At 43.1% G+C, this 19,227-nt stretch overlaps 1 protein-coding gene across 17 annotated transcripts in view; it reads left to right on the forward strand.

Annotated features, from left to right (window-relative positions):
* KMT2C (lysine methyltransferase 2C) overlaps positions 1-19,227 on the forward strand; it is a 220,031-nt gene that overhangs the window by 175,539 nt on the left and 25,265 nt on the right. For all 17 annotated transcript variants that reach the window (XM_033098949.1, XM_033098954.1, XM_033098955.1 and 14 more), the window contains 11 exons: positions 1,608-1,740; positions 1,968-2,182; positions 3,798-3,871; positions 5,129-5,308; positions 5,652-7,529; positions 7,962-8,260; positions 9,516-11,338; positions 12,421-12,532; positions 15,058-15,136; positions 16,668-16,731; positions 18,526-18,758. In XM_033098949.1, coding sequence (XP_032954840.1) covers positions 1,608-1,740; positions 1,968-2,182; positions 3,798-3,871; positions 5,129-5,308; positions 5,652-7,529; positions 7,962-8,260; positions 9,516-11,338; positions 12,421-12,532; positions 15,058-15,136; positions 16,668-16,731; positions 18,526-18,758 — 5,090 coding nt within the window. The remainder of the gene's footprint in view (positions 1-1,607; positions 1,741-1,967; positions 2,183-3,797; positions 3,872-5,128; positions 5,309-5,651; positions 7,530-7,961; positions 8,261-9,515; positions 11,339-12,420; positions 12,533-15,057; positions 15,137-16,667; positions 16,732-18,525; positions 18,759-19,227) is intronic.

A 19,227-nucleotide genomic window follows, 5' to 3' on the forward strand; every position in this document is an offset into this window, starting at 1 on the left:
TAAAGTAATTCTAAAGCAGAAATGCTTTGCATTGACTTACGTGTCCTTGAACGAGTTATTGAACTTCTCAGCGGGGTTGCGATGGGTGTCCTTTTGCTTAAATGGAGCTACACGCAACAGCTCATTGCATAGGGTTGTTGTGAGGATCAGAGAGTTCACACACGCACAGCTTTTAGAGCAGTGCGTGCATACATAAAGTGCTTAACAAGGAACAGCTATTGTTGTATGAAAGGTTTCAGTGTGGTCAGTGTTGACAGATAGCCATAGCGTGGATCACGTTCTCTTTTCCAATAAAGCTTTCGTTTATCCTAATTACATGAAAGACATGCTGTTTTTCAATAAAATGTCATATTCCTTAATGGAACCTACTTTTCCTTTGAATAAAGGCAGAGATCTCTGTCCTTAATCTACCCTTGGAGTGAACCTGAGTGTCCCGAGCCAGTGGGCCCTGCTCTGCCACTTAGTGGGGTCAGCCCTGACCTGGATGAAATCCTGAAATCCGCGCAGTCCGCTTCGGAGCTCTCCCCAGGAAGTGGAGAACGGGAGCTGTGTGCGCTGTCAAGTTGTAGCCCGTGGTCTGTTGTAGGTGGAAGGACGTGCTGGTGAAGCGTTAGGTGGGCAGGGAGCTGCTGGGTGTGGGTGTCGTCAGGTTAGCCGTCTCTCATTCTACCAAGGGAACCAGGTGGTAGCCGCTTCCACAACCGTGTTTCCATTTGTCTAGTTAGTTGGTGGTGTGGGTGTGACTCTCCTGGAGTTGTTCCGCGGTTTGTAACAGTTACCAGACTGCATTTTCTTTAGAGTACGTCTCTCAATGGGGAGGGGCTTCTGAAGGTACACAACAGGTGTGTGTGTTTGTTTTTGCTGGGAAGCGTAGATAAGGACAGCAGAAGGTTACTGTCCTTGGGTTGCAGTGACGTGCGTGAGGAGTCACAGCTAAGCAAAATGTGGTGTTACGGCTCACCTAATAATGCCTGTTTAGAAAGAAGACAAGATATTTGAAGCTTGTGAATACTACCAGGTAATGAAAATTAGGTCAAAACCAGAAGGTGTACAGTTTTTAACAATAACGATCTAATTGATAATGGTAGATGGAATATTGTTTGTTCCAAACTATTTTAGACAAAGTGCCAATTTACGAATCATAGATGGTGTTTTGTTTCAATGGAACAAGAGTAAAATAGAATAACACCTGTTTGTACATTTTGAATGAAGAAGAGAAAGTATTTGATACAACTTAATAGCATTTACTGAGCTGCATTGTTAGTACATACTGAACAGTTACTGCATACCAGACACATCACAGAGGACCTGCATTTCACAGGAGCGCAGGCATTGGTTCTGTCTGCTGTTGCTGAGATTCAGGCCCAGTGCTGTCACACGCTAAAACACACGCTATTTCCAGTGTCCCATTATTAAGTAATCAGCATTATAGCTACCATGCTTCAAACTTTTATAAGCAGTCACTCTTCAAGCAATATTTTACAGGATAATACTGATAAAATCCAGCTTTTCAATAGCACTGCAGATTTTTATTTAGAAGTATTTCTGGAGCTTTTCTGTTATTTATGAACAATATGCAAACTGAATGGTCGCTTTCTTCTTTTCAGATGTTTTTTCACGGATGCCACTCATGAATGGCCTCATTGGACCCAGTCCTCACCTCCCGCACAGCTCACTGCCTCCTGGGAGCGGCCTGGGGCCGCTGTCCGCCATGGCTCAGCCCCCGTACGCGGATGCCAGGTATTTACGGTCCTTCACTTCCTGCCGGAGCTGAAGTCATTCTTGTTACGTAAACGTTAGTCTGTTGTTCATGATACTGGTGTACATTACATTGGTTGCGATCTTTGCTAAAAATCATCAACATTTTAGGTATTTTGTAATGATAGGTTTTAATGAACTTGTATCTGGTCATAGTATTGAGACAGTTATTTTATGTTTGTGAAGTCGAGTTGTTTATTATTTTCCAGGGATAAAAACCCAGCCTTTAATCCAATGGCCAGTGACCCTCACGGCTCGTGGACCGCGTCAGCGCCCCCTGTGGAAGGGGAAAGTGACACACTGTCAAACGCCCAGAGAAGCGCGCTCAAGTGGGAGAAGGAGGAGGCCCTGGGGGAGATGGCCACAGTGGCACCAGTTCTCTACACCAACGTTAACTTCCCCGGCCTGAAGGAGGAGTTCCCTGGTGAGTGTCGGGCGTGTGGCTGCGCTCTGTGTCTCAGCCCTCCCGCATGTGTAGGGACAGTTGTTTCTGTTCTTTTTACAGTAATAGAGGGCCCGGGCATCATGACTGATTTTCATCCAATATGACTGTGCACAGTGAAGATTCCCTAGAAATGTGGAAACATCTCGCGTTTTCTTACCCCAGGCCCTGTGCCCATTTGCATACTTCCCAAAAGTTAATTTCACTGAGTGAAATGATCCGTTTTCCAGCTCCTCACAGTCTTACTATACGGAAGTCAGTGTTGTGTTCTCTGTGTCATTGTACAAAAGCAGTCCTAGAACAGAACCTTACCATTTAATCGGAAGTATTACGTTAGACCAAGACTCCGTTCTCAGTGTTCCCAGCAAAACTAACTCAGTCTTCCCTTCCCCCTGCTGTCCAGTCTGCTTGACAAATACAGATAATGCAATGCTACCCTTTCTGAAAATTCTGATTAACCAGAGGATGAAGCATTTGGATTAATAAAATGTCATTTATAGACTATATGTAAGCAAATGCTGGTTTATCTTGAGTTCATGTTACAGCACAAACCAGGATTGAAAGGGTCGTTCAGACTGTCTTGCAATAGTCTCCCAGCTGTCAGCACATAGCTCTGAAATTCCTAGAGCGGTACCTAGAAGTGGCTTTTCCTCGGGATGACCCCTGTCTCTTTGGGGGCCTTTTTGGTTCAGCCTCCCTGTGGAGCTTGATTTGCTATAAAGAGAAATAAATGCTGCCTTTCCACCAGTGGAAGCCGGCAGTTCAGTGCAGGACGGCAGTTAGAGCAATACATGTGCTCTTGGAGCGCGCACTTACTGCTCACAGGTGAGCACATCTGGTCACATTAAGTCACTTTGCATCAGTGTAAATTGTCCTCAGAGCAGAGCTATAGTTTCTTTCTTTTCTTTTTTTTTTTTTTTAAAGTAATTTTCTATAATAATTTTTCTGTGATTCTAGAACCTGAATATCATGCTTGGGCTGTTGATCTGTCATCTGATTTCCATTTTCAGTGGCTTTTTCTAAGCTTTTTTTTTTTTTTTAAATATGGACTAAGTCATTTGTACATTTATCACTAACTGTTGATCTCATCCAAACTTCATTTTATATACTGTCCTGACACTGGATTTCATAAAACTGGCTGGAAATCATTACTTTTCCATGTCTTTGTTGTGCACAGATGCTGGTGAGATGCTTGTTTATAACAAGGCTTGCTTCCTTTTGGTCAAATTGATGGATTTCTCTTGAGTACAGATATTTTACAAAATTTTTACCTTTGGTTCTGGTAGCATCTTAACCTGGTTGAGAGAATTTATTATCTTGGGCTTAAATTTATCTTGGCTGCTTAGCCCATTTGATTAAAAAACTCCCCAGTTCTACAAGCGAGATCATTAATAAGGCAACACTTATTCAGAAACATTTGTTTGACCTACTGCGTGCTAGGAACTTGGTACTGTACAAGGAACTTAGTATAGTGCTACTGAGTTAGGAAGATCTGGCCAGCATGGATTTAACTGGGAGCAGTTCACCAACCTTCTTACTATATGACGCGTCATCACTACGGGTCTGTAAATGTGTGTACTCTGTTCTTTGGTTGCAGACTGGACTACGAGAGTGAAACAAATCGCTAAACTGTGGAGAAAAGCCAGCTCGCAGGAGAGAGCACCATATGTGGTATTTAATGAACCTCTTAGGCATTATCTTTCACTTACTTATTTTTAATTGGTGTCCTTGAATGTTTATCCGGCATCGCTTTCTCAGGTGCACTCATTTTATATGTAACTTTCAGCATGATGGATATGCTCACTGTCCTTTTTCTTCCTATTAGAGTTGACATTCAATGTGTTCTATCTTTCAACGCAATACCTGAGCCTTAGTTTTTATCGTCTTAGGTTAACAAAAAGATTTTCCATTGCAGAAAACAAATGTTAATACTTGTAGAACTCATCAACAGCTTTGTTTATATAGTGACTTCCTAACTCATTATGTCTTTTAATATAAAGTGTGACATTTTCATAAGCTAGTTAACAGAACCAGGACATTGAAGATTGAAATCAGTTATTTTAGGAGCATGTTTAATTCATTTCACTTCAAAATTGTTTTATCTCCTCAGAAAAGGGTTAAATTTTGAGGCTGCATTCGTGTACCTTTGTTTCTTCCACACTAAGCTCTGTCTGTATTGGGTTCAGTAGAGGTCTTCATACACCTTAGAGACCTATCTGGACACGTTGAAGGAGCTTTTGCAACATGCGCTTCACCAAGAATTAATCAGCGTATTTCGTTAGAGTCACAGTTCTGATGATGAGTTGCTATTTAGCAAAGAGCCAAAATAAGATTGTCAGTGGGATCCAAATCCTTGCTTTCGTTCTAAAGCGTATTAAATTGGCATTATTGTTTTGAGAAGCATAAGCAGTTAATTTTCCAACTTGGTCTTCAATGTACATTGTCAGTGATGATAATTGTTCAGATAGAGCAAGGTTTTTTTTTTTTTTTTATGTGTTAATGCTTTATTTGTTTTACTTTAACTGTATATTTTGTAATGCCAGGATTGAGGTGATTTTCTTTAACATTAAACTTCGAATTCCAGATTCGGAGGATTGATTCGATATTTTCCTTTACTGTAAAATGAGAGAGATGTCAATTTTTCCACTTTTGAAAGCTCTCTTAAGAAAGTTAGCATGGAAAATACTAGCTGACAGCTGGGTTCTCTAGGCTGATGAGATAGATGGTGAGAGGCCTCATAAAAAGGAGACGGTGGGCCGCCGTCCAGACCCTTTCACACGGGAGGCTGTAAGTTCCAAAGGGTATTACAGTATTTCAACTGTTTAACCTGACTTTTTCTTGCTTTTATCTGATAGAGTTCCACGTAGTTTTATTTTTATTTTTAGTACATGCTGACATTCACGAAGTCATTTTCTCCTTTTTCCAAAGCAAAAAGCCCGAGACAACAGGGCCGCTCTGCGCATTAATAAAGTACAGATGTCACACGACGCTGGGAAGAGACAGCAGCAGGACAGCAGCGACCCTGGCTCGCGCGTGGACTCGGAGCTGTTTAAAGACCCGTTGAAGCAGAGGGAATCAGAACACGAGCAGGAGTGGAAGTTTAGACAGGTGCCTGTGTCATTCTTTTCATAATGGGCTTTTCTAAATCCCGTTTTTGCCCATTGAGAAGAGAGCTATTGTGATGTCATTAGTTCAGAATATGTTCTTACTAGAATATGAAACTTGGATGGAAAACAGACTTTCCTTTCTCAGCCACGTCTTTGTCAGTTTACTTGGGAAGTTTGTTGATGGTAGTAGAGCCTGTACTGTTCTAGGCACACGTCAGGCAGCTGGGGATGAGTCTGGTAGCTCGGAACAGAATTCATTTGGTTCCACAGCTTCTCTCCCGTCCCCCACGACAGTTATATTTTCCCTTCACCATATCATTGCCTTTTTGTTGCGGTTTCCACAGCAAATGCGCCAGAAAAGTAAGCAGCAGGCGAAGATCGAGGCCACGCAGAAGCTGGAGCAGGTGAAGAGCGAACAGCAGCAGCAGCAGCAGCAGCAGCAGCAGCAGCAGCACGGCGTGCAGCCTGTCCCGGTGCCGTCGGGCGCCGAGCCCCCAGGCGGCGGCCTGCACAGCCCCGTGACCCCTCAACCCGGCAGCGGCAGCGTGTCTCCTGCGCACTCATTCCATAAAGACCTGTTTACAAAGCCACTCCCCAACACCCCGGCGTCGGCCTCCGCGGACGATGTGTTTGTAAGACCACAGGCTCCGCCGCCGCCAGCCCCGGCCCGGGTCTCCCTGCAGGAGGGTCTGTCCCCGTCTCAGACCCCTCAGCCGCCTTCCCCACAGGTGTTTTCACCGGGGTCTTCTAACTCCCGACCACCATCTCCCATGGATCCTTACGCAAAAATGGTCGGTACCCCAAGACCACCTTCTGGGGGCCATAGTTTTGTCAGAAGAACTTCGGCCCTGGTGGAAGCCTGTGCCCCTTTGTCGTCGGTCCCCAGGCCCACTCAAATGAGTGACGCCATGGCCAGCAGGCCGTCCCCCGTCAGAGATTCATGTTCCTCCTCCACGCCACACAGCGACCCCTATGCAAAGCCTCCAGACACACCTCGGCCTGTGATGACAGAGCAGTTCCCCAAACCCTCGGGCCTACCCCGGTCTCCTGTAGTTTCGGAACAAACTGCAAAAGGTCCTCTAGCAGCTGGAACCAATGATCACTTCACTAAACCATCTCCTAGGGCAGATGTGTTTCACAGACAACGGATCCCTGACCCATATGCACGGCCCTTGTTGACATCTGCTCCTCTTGACAGTGGTCCTGGACCTTTCAAGACTCCAATGCAGCCGCCTCCATCCTCCCAGGATCCTTACGGGTCAGTGTCACAGGCACCAAGGCGATTGTCCGTTGACCCTTACGAAAGGCCTGCTTTGACACCAAGACCTGTAGATAACTTTTCTCATAACCAGTCAAGCGATCCATACAGCCAGCCTCCCCTAACCCCACACCCGGCAATGAATGAAGCCTTTGCCCATCCGTCAAGGGCGTTTCCCCAGCCTGGTACCGTGGCAAGGCCAGCATCTCAGGATCCGTACTCACAACCCCCAGGAACTCCACGGCCTGTTGTCGATTCTTACTCGCAGCCCTCAGGAACATCTCGCTCCAACGCAGACCCTTATTCCCAGCCTCCTGGGACCCCCCGGCCACCCACGATTGACCCGTACAGTCAGCAGCCACCAACCCCAAGGCCGCCCACGCAGGCAGACTTGTTCATGACGTCTGCAGCTAATCAGAGGCACGCTGACCCGTATGCTCATCCTCCCGGCACACCGCGACCTGGCATTTCTGTTCCTTACTCTCAGCCACCAGCGACACCACGGCCAAGGATTTCAGAGGGTTTTACTCGGTCCTCAGTGACCAGACCCGTCCTCTTGCCAAACCAGGATCCTTTCCTGCAGGCAGCGCAGAACCGAGGAGCAGCTTTAGCTGGCCCTTTGGTGAGGCCGCCTGACGGGTGTTCGCAGGCGCCGAGGCCCCCAGGACCGGGCCTTTCAGACACCTTTAGCCGCGTCTCCCCTTCTGCTGCTCGCGATCCCTACGATCAGCCTCCGATGACTCCACGACCTCAGTCTGACGCTTTTGGAACAAGTGATGTCTCTGATCAGCCCCGGCCTGGATCCGCGGGAAGCCTTAGTGCCCCCTCCAGCTCGCCGATGGGTTCCCAAGGCCCCCCGTTTCCCAGTGTGTCCCAGCCCCCCGGGCCTGCGCCAGCGTCAGGGGTCACTGATGCACAGAGCACTGTGAATATGAGTCCTGCGGATACAGAGAAACTGAGACAGGTAAACATGTCGTGTGTCCTCAAGTTGTGAGCGTGGTGTTTTGAGAAAGCGGTTCATTTCATCAAACGGAGTCTTTTCTACACAGGTGTTAAAAGTTTAACTTTTTGTCATACTGCAAAAAAAGAAAAATGAAATGGATAAAATTAACACCAATCCGCTTGGATTTATTCTGTGTCTGCTTTCAATATTTATTTGTAGGGGAATTCTTAAATACGAAACGTTTCATTTTTCTGATAGTTGTCTGGCAAGGACAGGGACCCAAATCATCCATTTATATTTTACAAGCTATTGAGTAGTTAACTGTAAGTAGTGTTTCAACAAACTTGAAAACATTAAGACATTTTATTACCGAAGCCACATAATGGGAGCACTAGGATTTGAAAAGCCATTAGTTATCAGAAATCCCAGTGATTTTTGTTTCTTTCCCTTCAGCGGCAGAAGTTACGGGAAATCATTCTGCAGCAGCAGCAGCAGAAGAAGATGGCAGGTCGACAGGAGAAAGGGTCACAGGAGCCCCCAGCCGGGCCCCACCCCGGGCCCCACCCCGGGCCCCTGCACCACTGGCAGCCTGAGAGCATCAGCCAGGCGTTCGCTCGGCCTCCACCCCCCTATCCTGGGGGCATCAGGTCCCCTGTGGTCCCTCCCTTAGGACCTCGGTACTCTGTGTTCCCGAAAGATCCGCGCGGACCCTACGCTCCTGACGGCATGGGGATGCGACCTCATGGATTCAGGTAACGCTTTCGGTTCCAGGCCAGATTGAAACGGCTGCTGCTAGGGGAAGGGAACAGACTGATGCAGGTGCTCTCAGTCAAGCTGTTACTGCCATTTACTTCTTGACTCTATGAGATATAAGCGGTTATTTTCATTAATGACAGGTCTTGAATTCTTTTAATAACTGTAACGACTCCGTTTGTTGTTAAGTATTGATTGTTAGTATTGTATTACAGCCACAATGACGTCGTTTATCATACAGTCAAACCTCTCGCATGTAGTTACCGTATTCAGTCAGAGCTTCGTGACATGATACGTGGGTGTTCTCTTCTCCCCAATTTTTTATTTTAATTTATATGGTAAATGTTTGTGACAATTTCCAAATTGAAAGAATGTTTTCCTTTCGGAACTTTTCGTGATGAGATAGGTTGTTTTTTCGTTTTTTGTTTTTTCCTTAAGTGGCTAGTCAAAAGTTTTAAGTTATAACATCCCAGTTATATGAGGAGCTAGTTGTTTAAGAAATGCTTTTTGTTTTATCAGACATATTTTTTACTCTAATGCCTATTTCCATGTTATATAGTCTTACTCTTACTTTCCTTTTTTTACCCCCTTAGTTTTAATTTATGCTTGTCTATTTGATATTTATTTGTAAATTGCTTTAGTTCTTTCTAGAACAAGGTGCAATATAAATAATAACAGCAGTTTTATAATTGATTCATTTCCTAAGTCTTTATAGATGATGCCTTTCCTCCTTTCTCTCTTCCTACTTCCTGCCTTCGTTCTTCTCAAGCAAATAGATTACTCTATGCAGTCATCTGCCTCTGTCTTCCCGTGGACAGGCCACCAAGGCCCTCCAGCAGATTTCCTTACCTCTCCTCCCTTTATTCAAGCACCTCCCGCCCCATCAGCTTCCTCCATGTGACCTCCCTAAACATAGAAAAAAGAAATGGACTCTCACTCAACTCCAGTAGTAGTATGCTTAGTTCTAAACAATTGATTCCATCTGCTTGGTGGCTGTTCCTTTGTCTTCATTTATGTTATCTGTTGAGCACATGTCTTTAGAGCTCAGATGAGGTTCATTGCAAGGTACTTAGCAAAAGTGTACTTGCATGTAGATACTGAACAAGTGCTTTCTTACCGTGGTCATTTTGTTTATGCCTAAGTCGTCATGCTTTGTATCTGAGTTCAGACTAAAACTTGTACTTTCTCAACCTAACTCGAAATTCAACAAATACTTAGTATTCACTGTTTCCTTTTTTTTTTTCTTTCTTTCAGGTTTGCGTTTCCAGGAGGTAACCACGGCTCCCTGTCAGGTCAGGAGCGCTTCCTTGTTCCTTCTCAGCAAATGCAGGCGTCTGCAGTTCCTCCACAGCTGAGACGATCCATGTCTGTTGATGTGGCCAGGCCTTTAAATAACTCACAAATGACCAGTCCAGTTGGACTGGCCCAGCATTTCCCACCGCAGGGTCTGCCCGTTCAGCAGCATAACATACTGGGCCAAGCATTTATTGAACTGAGGCATCGGGCCCCCGACGGAAGGCCCCGGCTGCCGTTCAGTGCTTCTCCCGGGAGTGTTATAGACGCACCGTCTCATCCAAGACATGGAAACTTCATTCCCCGGCCAGACTTTCCAGGCCCTAGACACACAGACCCCATGAGACGACCTTCCCAGGGTCTCCCCAGTCAGCTACCTGTGCACCCACATTTGGAGCAGGTGCCGTCATCTCAGCCAGAGCAGGGTGATCCTCTCCATTCATCTGCTGTGGTCATGCGGTCCCTGAGTCATCCCTTAGGTGGTGAATTTTCAGAGACCCCTTTGTCAACGTCTGCACCCGCTGAAACGCCGCCTGATAATTTGCAGGTGCCCCCCCAGTCTTCTGATGGTCTCGACGAGAAACTTGATTCTGATGACCCATCCGTAAAGGAACTAGATGTTAAAGACCTTGAGGGGGTTGAAGTCAAAGACTTGGACGATGAAGATCTTGAAAATTTAAATCTAGACGCAGAGGACGGCAAGGGGGACGAGCTGGACACTCTGGGTAATTTGGAAGCGAATGATCCCAACCTGGATGACCTCCTGAGGTCAGGAGAATTTGATATTATTGCCTATACAGACCCAGAACTTGACTTAGGAGATAAGAAAAGCATGTTTAATGAGGAGCTCGACCTCAATGTCCCAATTGATGATAAGTTAGATACCCAGTGTGTGTCTGTGGAACCCAAAAAAAAGGAGCAAGAAGATAAGACTGTGGTTCCTTCTGATAAACATTCTCCATGGAAAAAATCCACTGATACCAGTGAGATAAAGACAGAAGTTCTGTCTCCAAATTCGAAAGGGGAAACCAAATGTGAAAGTGAGAAAAGTGACGAGGGCAAAGATACCGGTGACACTCCCTGCTCCCAGGCTCCTGCTCACACAGATGTAAGTCAGGGAGAAAAGGCTCCCTCGCAGTCCTGTGGTCCAGACCTACTGGACAAAAGAACCAACGGAGAAAGTGCTGGCTCCAGCACCAGTGGTCATGGAGCTAGCCAGCTGCCTGCTGAGGACGGAGTGAACTCCTGTGGTATAAGTGGGTCAACTCCAGTTCTTTCCAGTTTACTTGCTAATGAAAAACCGGATAATTCAGACATGAGGCCATTGGGGTCTCCGCCACCCACTGTGCCCCCCTCGCCATCTAGTCACATGTCAAGTTTGCCTCCTCCTCTGATGACACCGCCTGGTCATGTTTTGGATGGTACCATGAATTCGAATGTGACAGTAGTCTCTAGAGTCAACCATGCTTTTCCTCAGGGTGTGCAGGTAAATCCAGGATTCATTCAGGGTCAGTCAGCAATGAGTCACGGTTTCGGGACAGGAAAACCTGCAAACCAGACTGTGCCTCTCACAAGTCAGCCTGGGGCCAGTGGCCTGCCTGGCCCCCACCAGCTAATGATCCCTCCAGCATTAACCCAGCAAAGTAGAGAGAGGCCCCTCCTTCTGGAAGAACAGCCGCTCCTTCTACAGGATCTTCTGGATCAAGAGAGGCAGGAACAACAACAGCAAAGACAAATGCAGGCCATGATTCGTCAGCGGTCGGAGCCCTTCTTCCCGAACATCGGTAGGAAGCCCCTCCAGTTTCAGTAATGTTTGTCGTGGGCGTTAGGGTGCTATGCAGGAGGCTTAGAGTCCACGTTACTGCTGCGTGAGGACCAGAGCACCGCGGTCCTTTCTGTTCCTCTTTTGCTTTGAATGAAAGTGGTTAAGAGTATTAGATTCCTCCCAGGTAAATCGAGATTCAAAACTGAGTTTCAGAGTTACTCAATTCTGTTGTTTACCCTATTGTTTAACAGAAACAAGAGTCGTCTTTTCTTTTTAGTTCCCTCCTAACCATTATTGCCATGTATTTTCAGAGGCATTGAAAGATGAATTTAAAGAAATTATAGAAATAAACTTACTGTCCATTTGTGTATGATAGATGGTTGGCAGTTTTTTTTTGCTATATAAAGCTCTTATTTCCAGGAGCTTATTATTTTGAGCAAGGAAAAAAGAAAATCCCACAAAATAGCAATGCGGTAAATATACTTGTCTCTGAGAGTAAGAATTAGCAATCAAAGGAGACGTGTCTAAGGAATGCTTTCTTCTAAACAATAAAATTGACATTCTTTTCTATATATATTACCGAATTCATCATATTGGTCCATTTCTTTTTCACTTACATGCTAAGAGGTCTTTTCTCAGGAGCCTATCCCTGTTGCAAGGATATGCCCTCAAGAAATTGACATATTTTGCTCTAAAGAGTGATAACTACTGGAATTCCATAGTCTCAGAAATGAGTGCCAGTTTTCATTCATGATGTTAACATTACCAAAGAAGCAGTTCTGATTAACGTTGCTTTGTGTTATTGCTACAATCCCCTTAAATTTGACAAGCTGCTTGTTTTGATTCTTGCCAGGCTAAGGTAATAAAGCTTGCTTCAATTATGGGTCACTGAGATGGGATTAAATTCATGATACGGTTCTTAACGTCTCATAATTCCTTGCCTCGTCTAGAAAAGTATAATAGTGATTATAAATTTTTTGTGAAGTTCTCGCTTCAGCAGCACATACACTAAAAATTTTTTGTGATGGTTACGTTACCTCTTCGTGTAACCTGAACCAAGTACTGTGAAATCCGTAACTTGAAAATGTTTTCCTCCTTTAGATTTTGACGCAATTACAGATCCTATAATGAAAGCCAAAATGGTGGCCCTGAAAGGCATAAATAAGGTGATGGCACAGAACAACATGGCAATGCCTCCGATGGTTATGAACAGGTAGGGGAAGCTGTGTCTCATTCTTACGCTGCGTCCGATGAAAGTGCATAAGATTATTACCAGTGCCTAGAACGAATATTTAGTAACTCAGAAACCTATGGTTCTAAGAATGAGCAGTGTATAAGTGTGTTACGGTGTCAGCGGGCTGTGCTTAAACGTAAAATGCTATGCACATGTCAGGATTTGGTTTCCATTACTTACAGGGGAAACATAATGAAACAGAAAGATTGAGAAGCTGGACTTGATTAATTAGGAAATCGGAAGTATTTTAAGTGTGTGTTCTTTTAAATACCTGTCGAATAGTTAATGCTAACTAAAAGCTGCTTGGGACAGAGATACTTCATCCTACATACATAAAGATGAGAAGATAAGCAGCAAAGGAGAAATTGTTCTGTGTTGAGATGAGACGATAGTTTATTTAAGCCTGTGAATATTTTTTCTATCAAAGGAACAAAGCAAAGAGAAAAAAAAAGGGACATTTCAGTCAAGCGACTGAGTGATTAAGGCATCTGTGAACTCAGCTCTCAATTAAGTGCCCCTGAACTGAGTTTGAAATCGAAAAGAAAGGCAGGAGGACTAGGTAAGAGGACACTGGAAGTTAGTGGATGGAGAGTTTGTGAGCCTTTTCACTGTTAGCAGAGAAATGGAACTTCTGGATTAAAGAAGGCTCTAAGAGTTGTTTGACCATATGAATTTCTGAAATTAGAGTGTTTACGCCCCCTCAGGGATATTGAACAATCTCAGGGCGGTGACTTACGTTTTGCTCATGGACCACCATCGGAATTGTTGTAGTTGGTTTCTAACGCAGGCCAGTCACTCAGCCATGGACGTGCTGAATCAGAGTACCTGCGGGTGGCGCTTGTCTTCCTGTTGTTCTCAACGAGCACCACGCTCGGCCTTCCGACAACCTCGGGCAGAGTGGGCTAGAGCCTCACCTTAGCCTGCTTAGCCTGGAGAAGAACTCTGTGAAAAGGAATGTGGATGATTATGGAACCCACTACAAACGCTCCGTGAATTTAAGATCAACGTGATTTAAGATCAATTGGGAATCCTTAAAGGCATAGATCGTTTTCATTTGTTGAAATGGGGAAGAAGCCTCGTTTAGATCGAAGTAGAGGCAGTAGTTTCTAATGATTTTCATTGTTGCACAGTGTCTATTAACAATGTTTCTCGATCACAGGGGTTTTAACTTTTATGTCATGAACCTTTTTGACACTCAGTGAAGCTTTTGAATTTCTTCTCAAAACATTTTATATGCAAAGCCAAAAACATAGTATTATACCATAAATCAATTACATTTGAAACATAGTTATTTAAATTTAAACATTGTGCTATATGTGCTTTTTAATAGGTCTGATAACTACTATAATTTCAAGGTAATGATGAACCTAAATGGCATACGTTAGGTGCCTGAAACAACTCCTGCTGTGAGAAGAGCGTGAGCTGTATGGGTGACAGAGTCAGGGCACTGTGGTAATAGGTAGTTTGCTGTCAAAATAGAAGAAAATGCAGTTAGCACTTAGTTTAAAAGGTGGGCCTTAGAATGAGAACCGCTGCTCTTTCAGCATCGTATCTCCACGAGTTAGAGATACACTGACCTATCAGCCATGTGTCAGGCACATTGTCTGCTCTTCTGCTGAGAGCTGTGAAGAAGTGGGTGACAGTCTTCTGTCTCAGTGGTGTCATATGTTGGCTGAGGGAGATAGTGAGCGATGATTGGATTAGGAGATCATTCCAGACCAGGAAGGGGTTGTTAGGTGAATCAAACACCTGATTAAAAAAATTAAAAAGTGTACGTGCTAAATTCTAATAGTGCCTAAATGCTACTGTACAGTATTTGATACGTATCTTGGAGGTTGTGCTGTATGTATATCTAATTATGTTGAAGCATTTGGTAACTCTAGAGGAAGTGTTTTCATTATAGCAGTGATGTTTCCGTGAAGTTTTATAGCTCTCATTAGAATAACTAACATTTTACCAAATATTTTTAAGCATATGGACTTTTTCTTGGTTAATGACCAATTTTCGATTTGCTTTAACATTAGAAACAGAAATGTACAAAAATATGACATTTCTTAACTGAAATGCATCTTTCGTTTTAAAATCCAAGATATTTGGATTTTATGTGCTAAAACTATGTCTTCACTATATTTTCTAATCCAGAAGACTTGAATTAATTTTATTTTAAGGCATAGTGAGGAGTAGAACAGAGAGTGAGACCTCGAGTAGCCTCGCTGGCTTCTTGCAGCCCCGCCGGGCATTGTGGGCAAAGTTTCTCCATCTCTCTGACCTTGCTTTCATCAGAAGTAAAGTGAGAGCAGTACGAGCCTGTCCGGCCGCACTTCCTGGTGGTGCGGAGTGAGGGTTAACAGAGTTGGTGCACAGAAAAGGGCGTTAGAGAAGGATTTAGGTGAGAAGGAATTGCCATTGCTTTTTCTTCCCTGCAGGAGAAGGTTGTTAAGCGCTTAGCGTAAGTAATGTGAGGCGAAATGCTCCCCGTTTGACATGTGCCCTTCGTTTCCCAGGTTCTCCTTTATGAGCCCGCCGGTGACCGGGACGCCGCCTGGCGAGGGCCAGAACCTCCTGCCCCAGGCAGTTCCTCAGGTACCGCTGCTTGTGACGAGTCCCCCGAGAACCAAGCTCCCGTTTCTTACCACACCTCCTCTTAGAGAAGAGAGTAGAATCCTGAGAACGCTGCCAGAATGTATTACCGGCTCAGCAGAAATAAACAGCTTTTATTACTTTTTTGAGGGAAAGACAAATTGACAGTGATTTCTGAAAAGGACCTATATGCTTAAAGGGTAGACAGTCACTTGGGGGGAAATCCAAATGCTTAGGTGTTTGGTATTGCTTTTCATTACTTTTAACTCCACAAAGACAGTTTCACATCCTGCATTTCGGAATTAAGCCATTAGGTTTAAAATGTAAGACTGCTATAAACAGTAGAAAATAATGGTTACAATCGTTCTGTTTGGCTATAGTCATGTTCTGCTATTTGTTCCTTAGAATAATTTAGTTTTCTGAGTACTCACTATTCATAGTGATCAGCTCTAAATATATATATTTAAATATTTACTGTTAGCCAGTGTCTGGGAAAGTAGAATTGTTCATTTTATACAGTGTTTTTTCTTCATTGATTTCCCCCCCCCCCCGCCCCCTCCCCCAAGTATCTGCCTAGGTAAAAAAGAGAAAGCTACCAACTATGCTACCTACTACATGTCTTTCTGGAATTTTCATTTTTGCCCTGCCATTTGTGCTTTAGATTTAGTATGCTGATAATTTTATTCTTTTTATTATTAAGAGAGAAATACCATGTCATACAGTGGGAAAAGCTTAGGCTTCGTAGCTGAGTTTTTTTTAAAAAATCTCAATTCCACTGTGAATTTACTGTGCAAATTTGGGCAAGTGCTTTAACTTCTGTTTTCTGATCTGTCAAATGTTACACCACCTGCTTGGTAGTGTAAGGATTACATGTTTTAAGGTCTGGCTGCCAGTTTCATTTGTAATTGTTAACTTGTATACAGCTCGTGTCTAACTGAACTTGAAACAACTGAGTAAATGTTTTTATAAAGTTAAAATGTATCAGATTGTTGCCAAGCAACTGGGATTAATAACTATTCAGTCACTCTGGGTGAAACAAGACATTTAACTAGTATTTTAAATTAGTGTATGTTTTATTGTTTGTATATGTTAGACATTGGTTCTTGTTTATAGATAACTTTGTGTTATGGCGCAGAACTTCATAAATCCAGAACCCATGTTTATGTCTTAACTGCAGAAGAAACTACGTAGAGTTCATCAAAAAGTGGGGTTTTATGTGGATCTCTAGCAAAGTATTAACAAGATTTGATTTGCCCTCTATTATATTTCTAATGAATAATCCCTCACCTCAAACATAATTGTTTTTCACCTGAAATCTAAAAAATGGAACAATTCAGAGATAGTTTAAACTTTTCAGCAATTAGGTTGTCACCACTCAACTCATTCCCTTTTTTATAAAAGGGAGAACTTTAAACATGTCTTAGGAAATTAAAGGGTTTTTCTCCTTCCATTTCTTTCTCTTTCTTTTTAAAAAGTTTTTTCCCCTTTAACTGAAATGTGGAATAAACCTATTTGTAAATTTTACTTATTTTAGGATGGCAGTATAACACATCAGATTTCTAGGCCTAATCCTCCAAATTTTGGTCCAGGCTTTGTCAGTAAGTATAAATCTAATAAGTTACATGTTCTGTGGGGATTGCTTGTTTGCACTATATTTGTTTTCTTCTAAAATCTTGGAGTTAGTGTAGGTGTGTTAAATTTTAAGTCTCAGTGCCCTCATCTTTTCTGAAACCTTATTAGGCGTCTTTTCCTCAAAGGATGTATTTTCACTGCTTTTTGTTCTCTGCATGAAGAATTATAGATAAATATTTTAATACAGAAAAATCATCTTCCCCATTCTCTTCAATATTGTTGTTGCTATTTTTTTTTAATAGATTGGGCACTTTACAATCTGTAGAATTAAACAACTTCTTGCTCTAATGACTGTCTGCCTAAGTGAAAAGGACCCTGAATGGGAACAATGTAGGGAACATTCTTAGAAATCCGTTGGGCTAGCAGCGTGGTGTGAGGTCAGGGAAAAGGATGCCGCCGAGTCCTTTCTAGTTATCTCCAGGGGTCCCAAGTGGTTCAGGATAGTGTTTCAAGTCCTCCCCAAACTGAACCTTTCTGAAATCTTCAGACTGTTTAGCTAACTATTTTTTCACCATTATTTTTCATTTTGCTCACCTCTGCTCTCCTGGTTCCAGAAACCAGAAAGGCTTTCCTTGCGGTAGGTCTCATTCTACCAGAAGCAGAACTTCTGAAATCTTGTGAAAAAGCCTGTTCTTGAAAAATGCCCTGCAAATTTAGTAGACTAGATTTCACGATCATATATGTACTGGAACTTCTGGGTTTAGGAACAAACCCAAAGTCCAATCTTTTGAAATTACCCCTGCATTAATTACTGTCATAATTTGAACCCATATTTGCATTGAAAGCAAGTAAACTGCTGTAACCAACTGGCTTTTTCTGGCTTTATTGTGCCCATTGGCTTTGGGTGCGTTCTTACTGTATAATATTCTGTTACCATTGATGTAATTTTCCAGATAATGTCCTTCTGGGAATTGTATTGATTCATTTCTTTGTCGTATAGTGAGTCATAAAGGTATATTCTGAATTTCGCTACCATAAGATGACTTTTTTTTTTTAAACTTGGCATCAGTGAAGTAAAGTGCCCTTAAAGAATAAAGAAGGAATGTTGGTACAAGATGAAGAGAGAGAACTATTTGGGGAGATATTAATGACAGTCATAAAAGTGATTATTCCCTACCTTTGCTTATTTATAGAAGTATACATGTTAACAAAATTCATAAAAATTACCAATGTTTTTAACTTAGGAATTTCCTTTATTATAAAACCTAGACTTTATATTGACCCTTTCTAAAACATTCTAGGTTCCCTTGCTCTCAGTTTAGGACATTTTTTTCACTGTTAAGAAAATAAGGAAAACTTTATAAAGTTAGGAAAATTCGCATGGGAAATGATACCTAATCCATGCTCTGGACCTCAATAGGATGTGTCTTACTTTTTTTCTTTAAAATCTGTGAATTAATAAAATACACACATAACAATATATAGTTTGGCTTGTGGGTTAGAAAATTTGATAGTGCGGGAGATGAAAAAGTTCCATTCGATAAACGTCTCCTGCTTTTCAAAGATTGCATTTGTCGTATCGATAAGTATGAACTTAACCCGAGTCCTAAAAACATGCATTCTTTGGTTTTCTTAAATATTTTTCTGAAATGTCCTACTTTAGAGTTACATTATGGTCTAATGTTTAGTATTGTGATTTCAAAATACCTATTACAAAGTTATATGACACTGCGATTCTGAACAAAATGGATGTGTGTAACTTTGCTGTTGTTGGACTCTTTAGAAAATTAACACAGATGAATTTTTCATTTTTCCCTCAGATGACTCCCAACGGAAGCAGTATGAAGAATGGCTGCAGGAGACCCAGCAGCTTCTTCAGATGCAGCAGAAATACCTGGAAGAACAAATTGGTGCACACAGGAAGTCCAAGAAGGCGCTGTCGGCCAAACAGCGCACCGCCAAGAAAGCGGGCCGTGAGTTTCCTGAGGAGGACGCAGAGCAGCTGAAGCACGTCACGGAGCAGCAGAGCATGGTGCAGAGGCAGCTGGAGCAGGTACGGCGGGCGGGCGGGTGGCTGGCTGTCCGCAAGCACAAGGTCGCGGAGCGTTTGGATGCGTGTTCGAGAGCACACGAACGTCCACAAGTGACACGGCAGCTCTGAGCCTCTCACTAACTAAAGAAATTGCCCCAGTCCTTTCCTGAGAGCAGTGGTCACACAGCTCAGACTGAAACGATTAATTCTCATAGTCCTGACCTAGAAGAGCCATTTTCAGGCTCTGGCGGGAAACCTGGTACAGCAGGGGACAGGCGGGGACTCTGCCTGCCCTGAGAAATGGGTTGTTGGCTCCCTGAGGACACGGCTCATCTTACCTTTGATGTGTAATTTAGTTTGACTTTCACAGTGAGATTTTCTTACTTTTTATTTCAGAAAAATGTATTTTGAGTTTGTTTTTGGTATTTCATATGTAAAGAAGTTTTACAGGTGACTTTATAAAAATCCTGTTGCTAAAAATATTGGTAGT

Source organism: Rhinolophus ferrumequinum, chromosome 26 (assembly GCF_004115265.2).
Source record: "Rhinolophus ferrumequinum isolate MPI-CBG mRhiFer1 chromosome 26, mRhiFer1_v1.p, whole genome shotgun sequence".
In the NCBI taxonomy this organism is placed as follows: Eukaryota; Metazoa; Chordata; class Mammalia; order Chiroptera; family Rhinolophidae; genus Rhinolophus; species Rhinolophus ferrumequinum.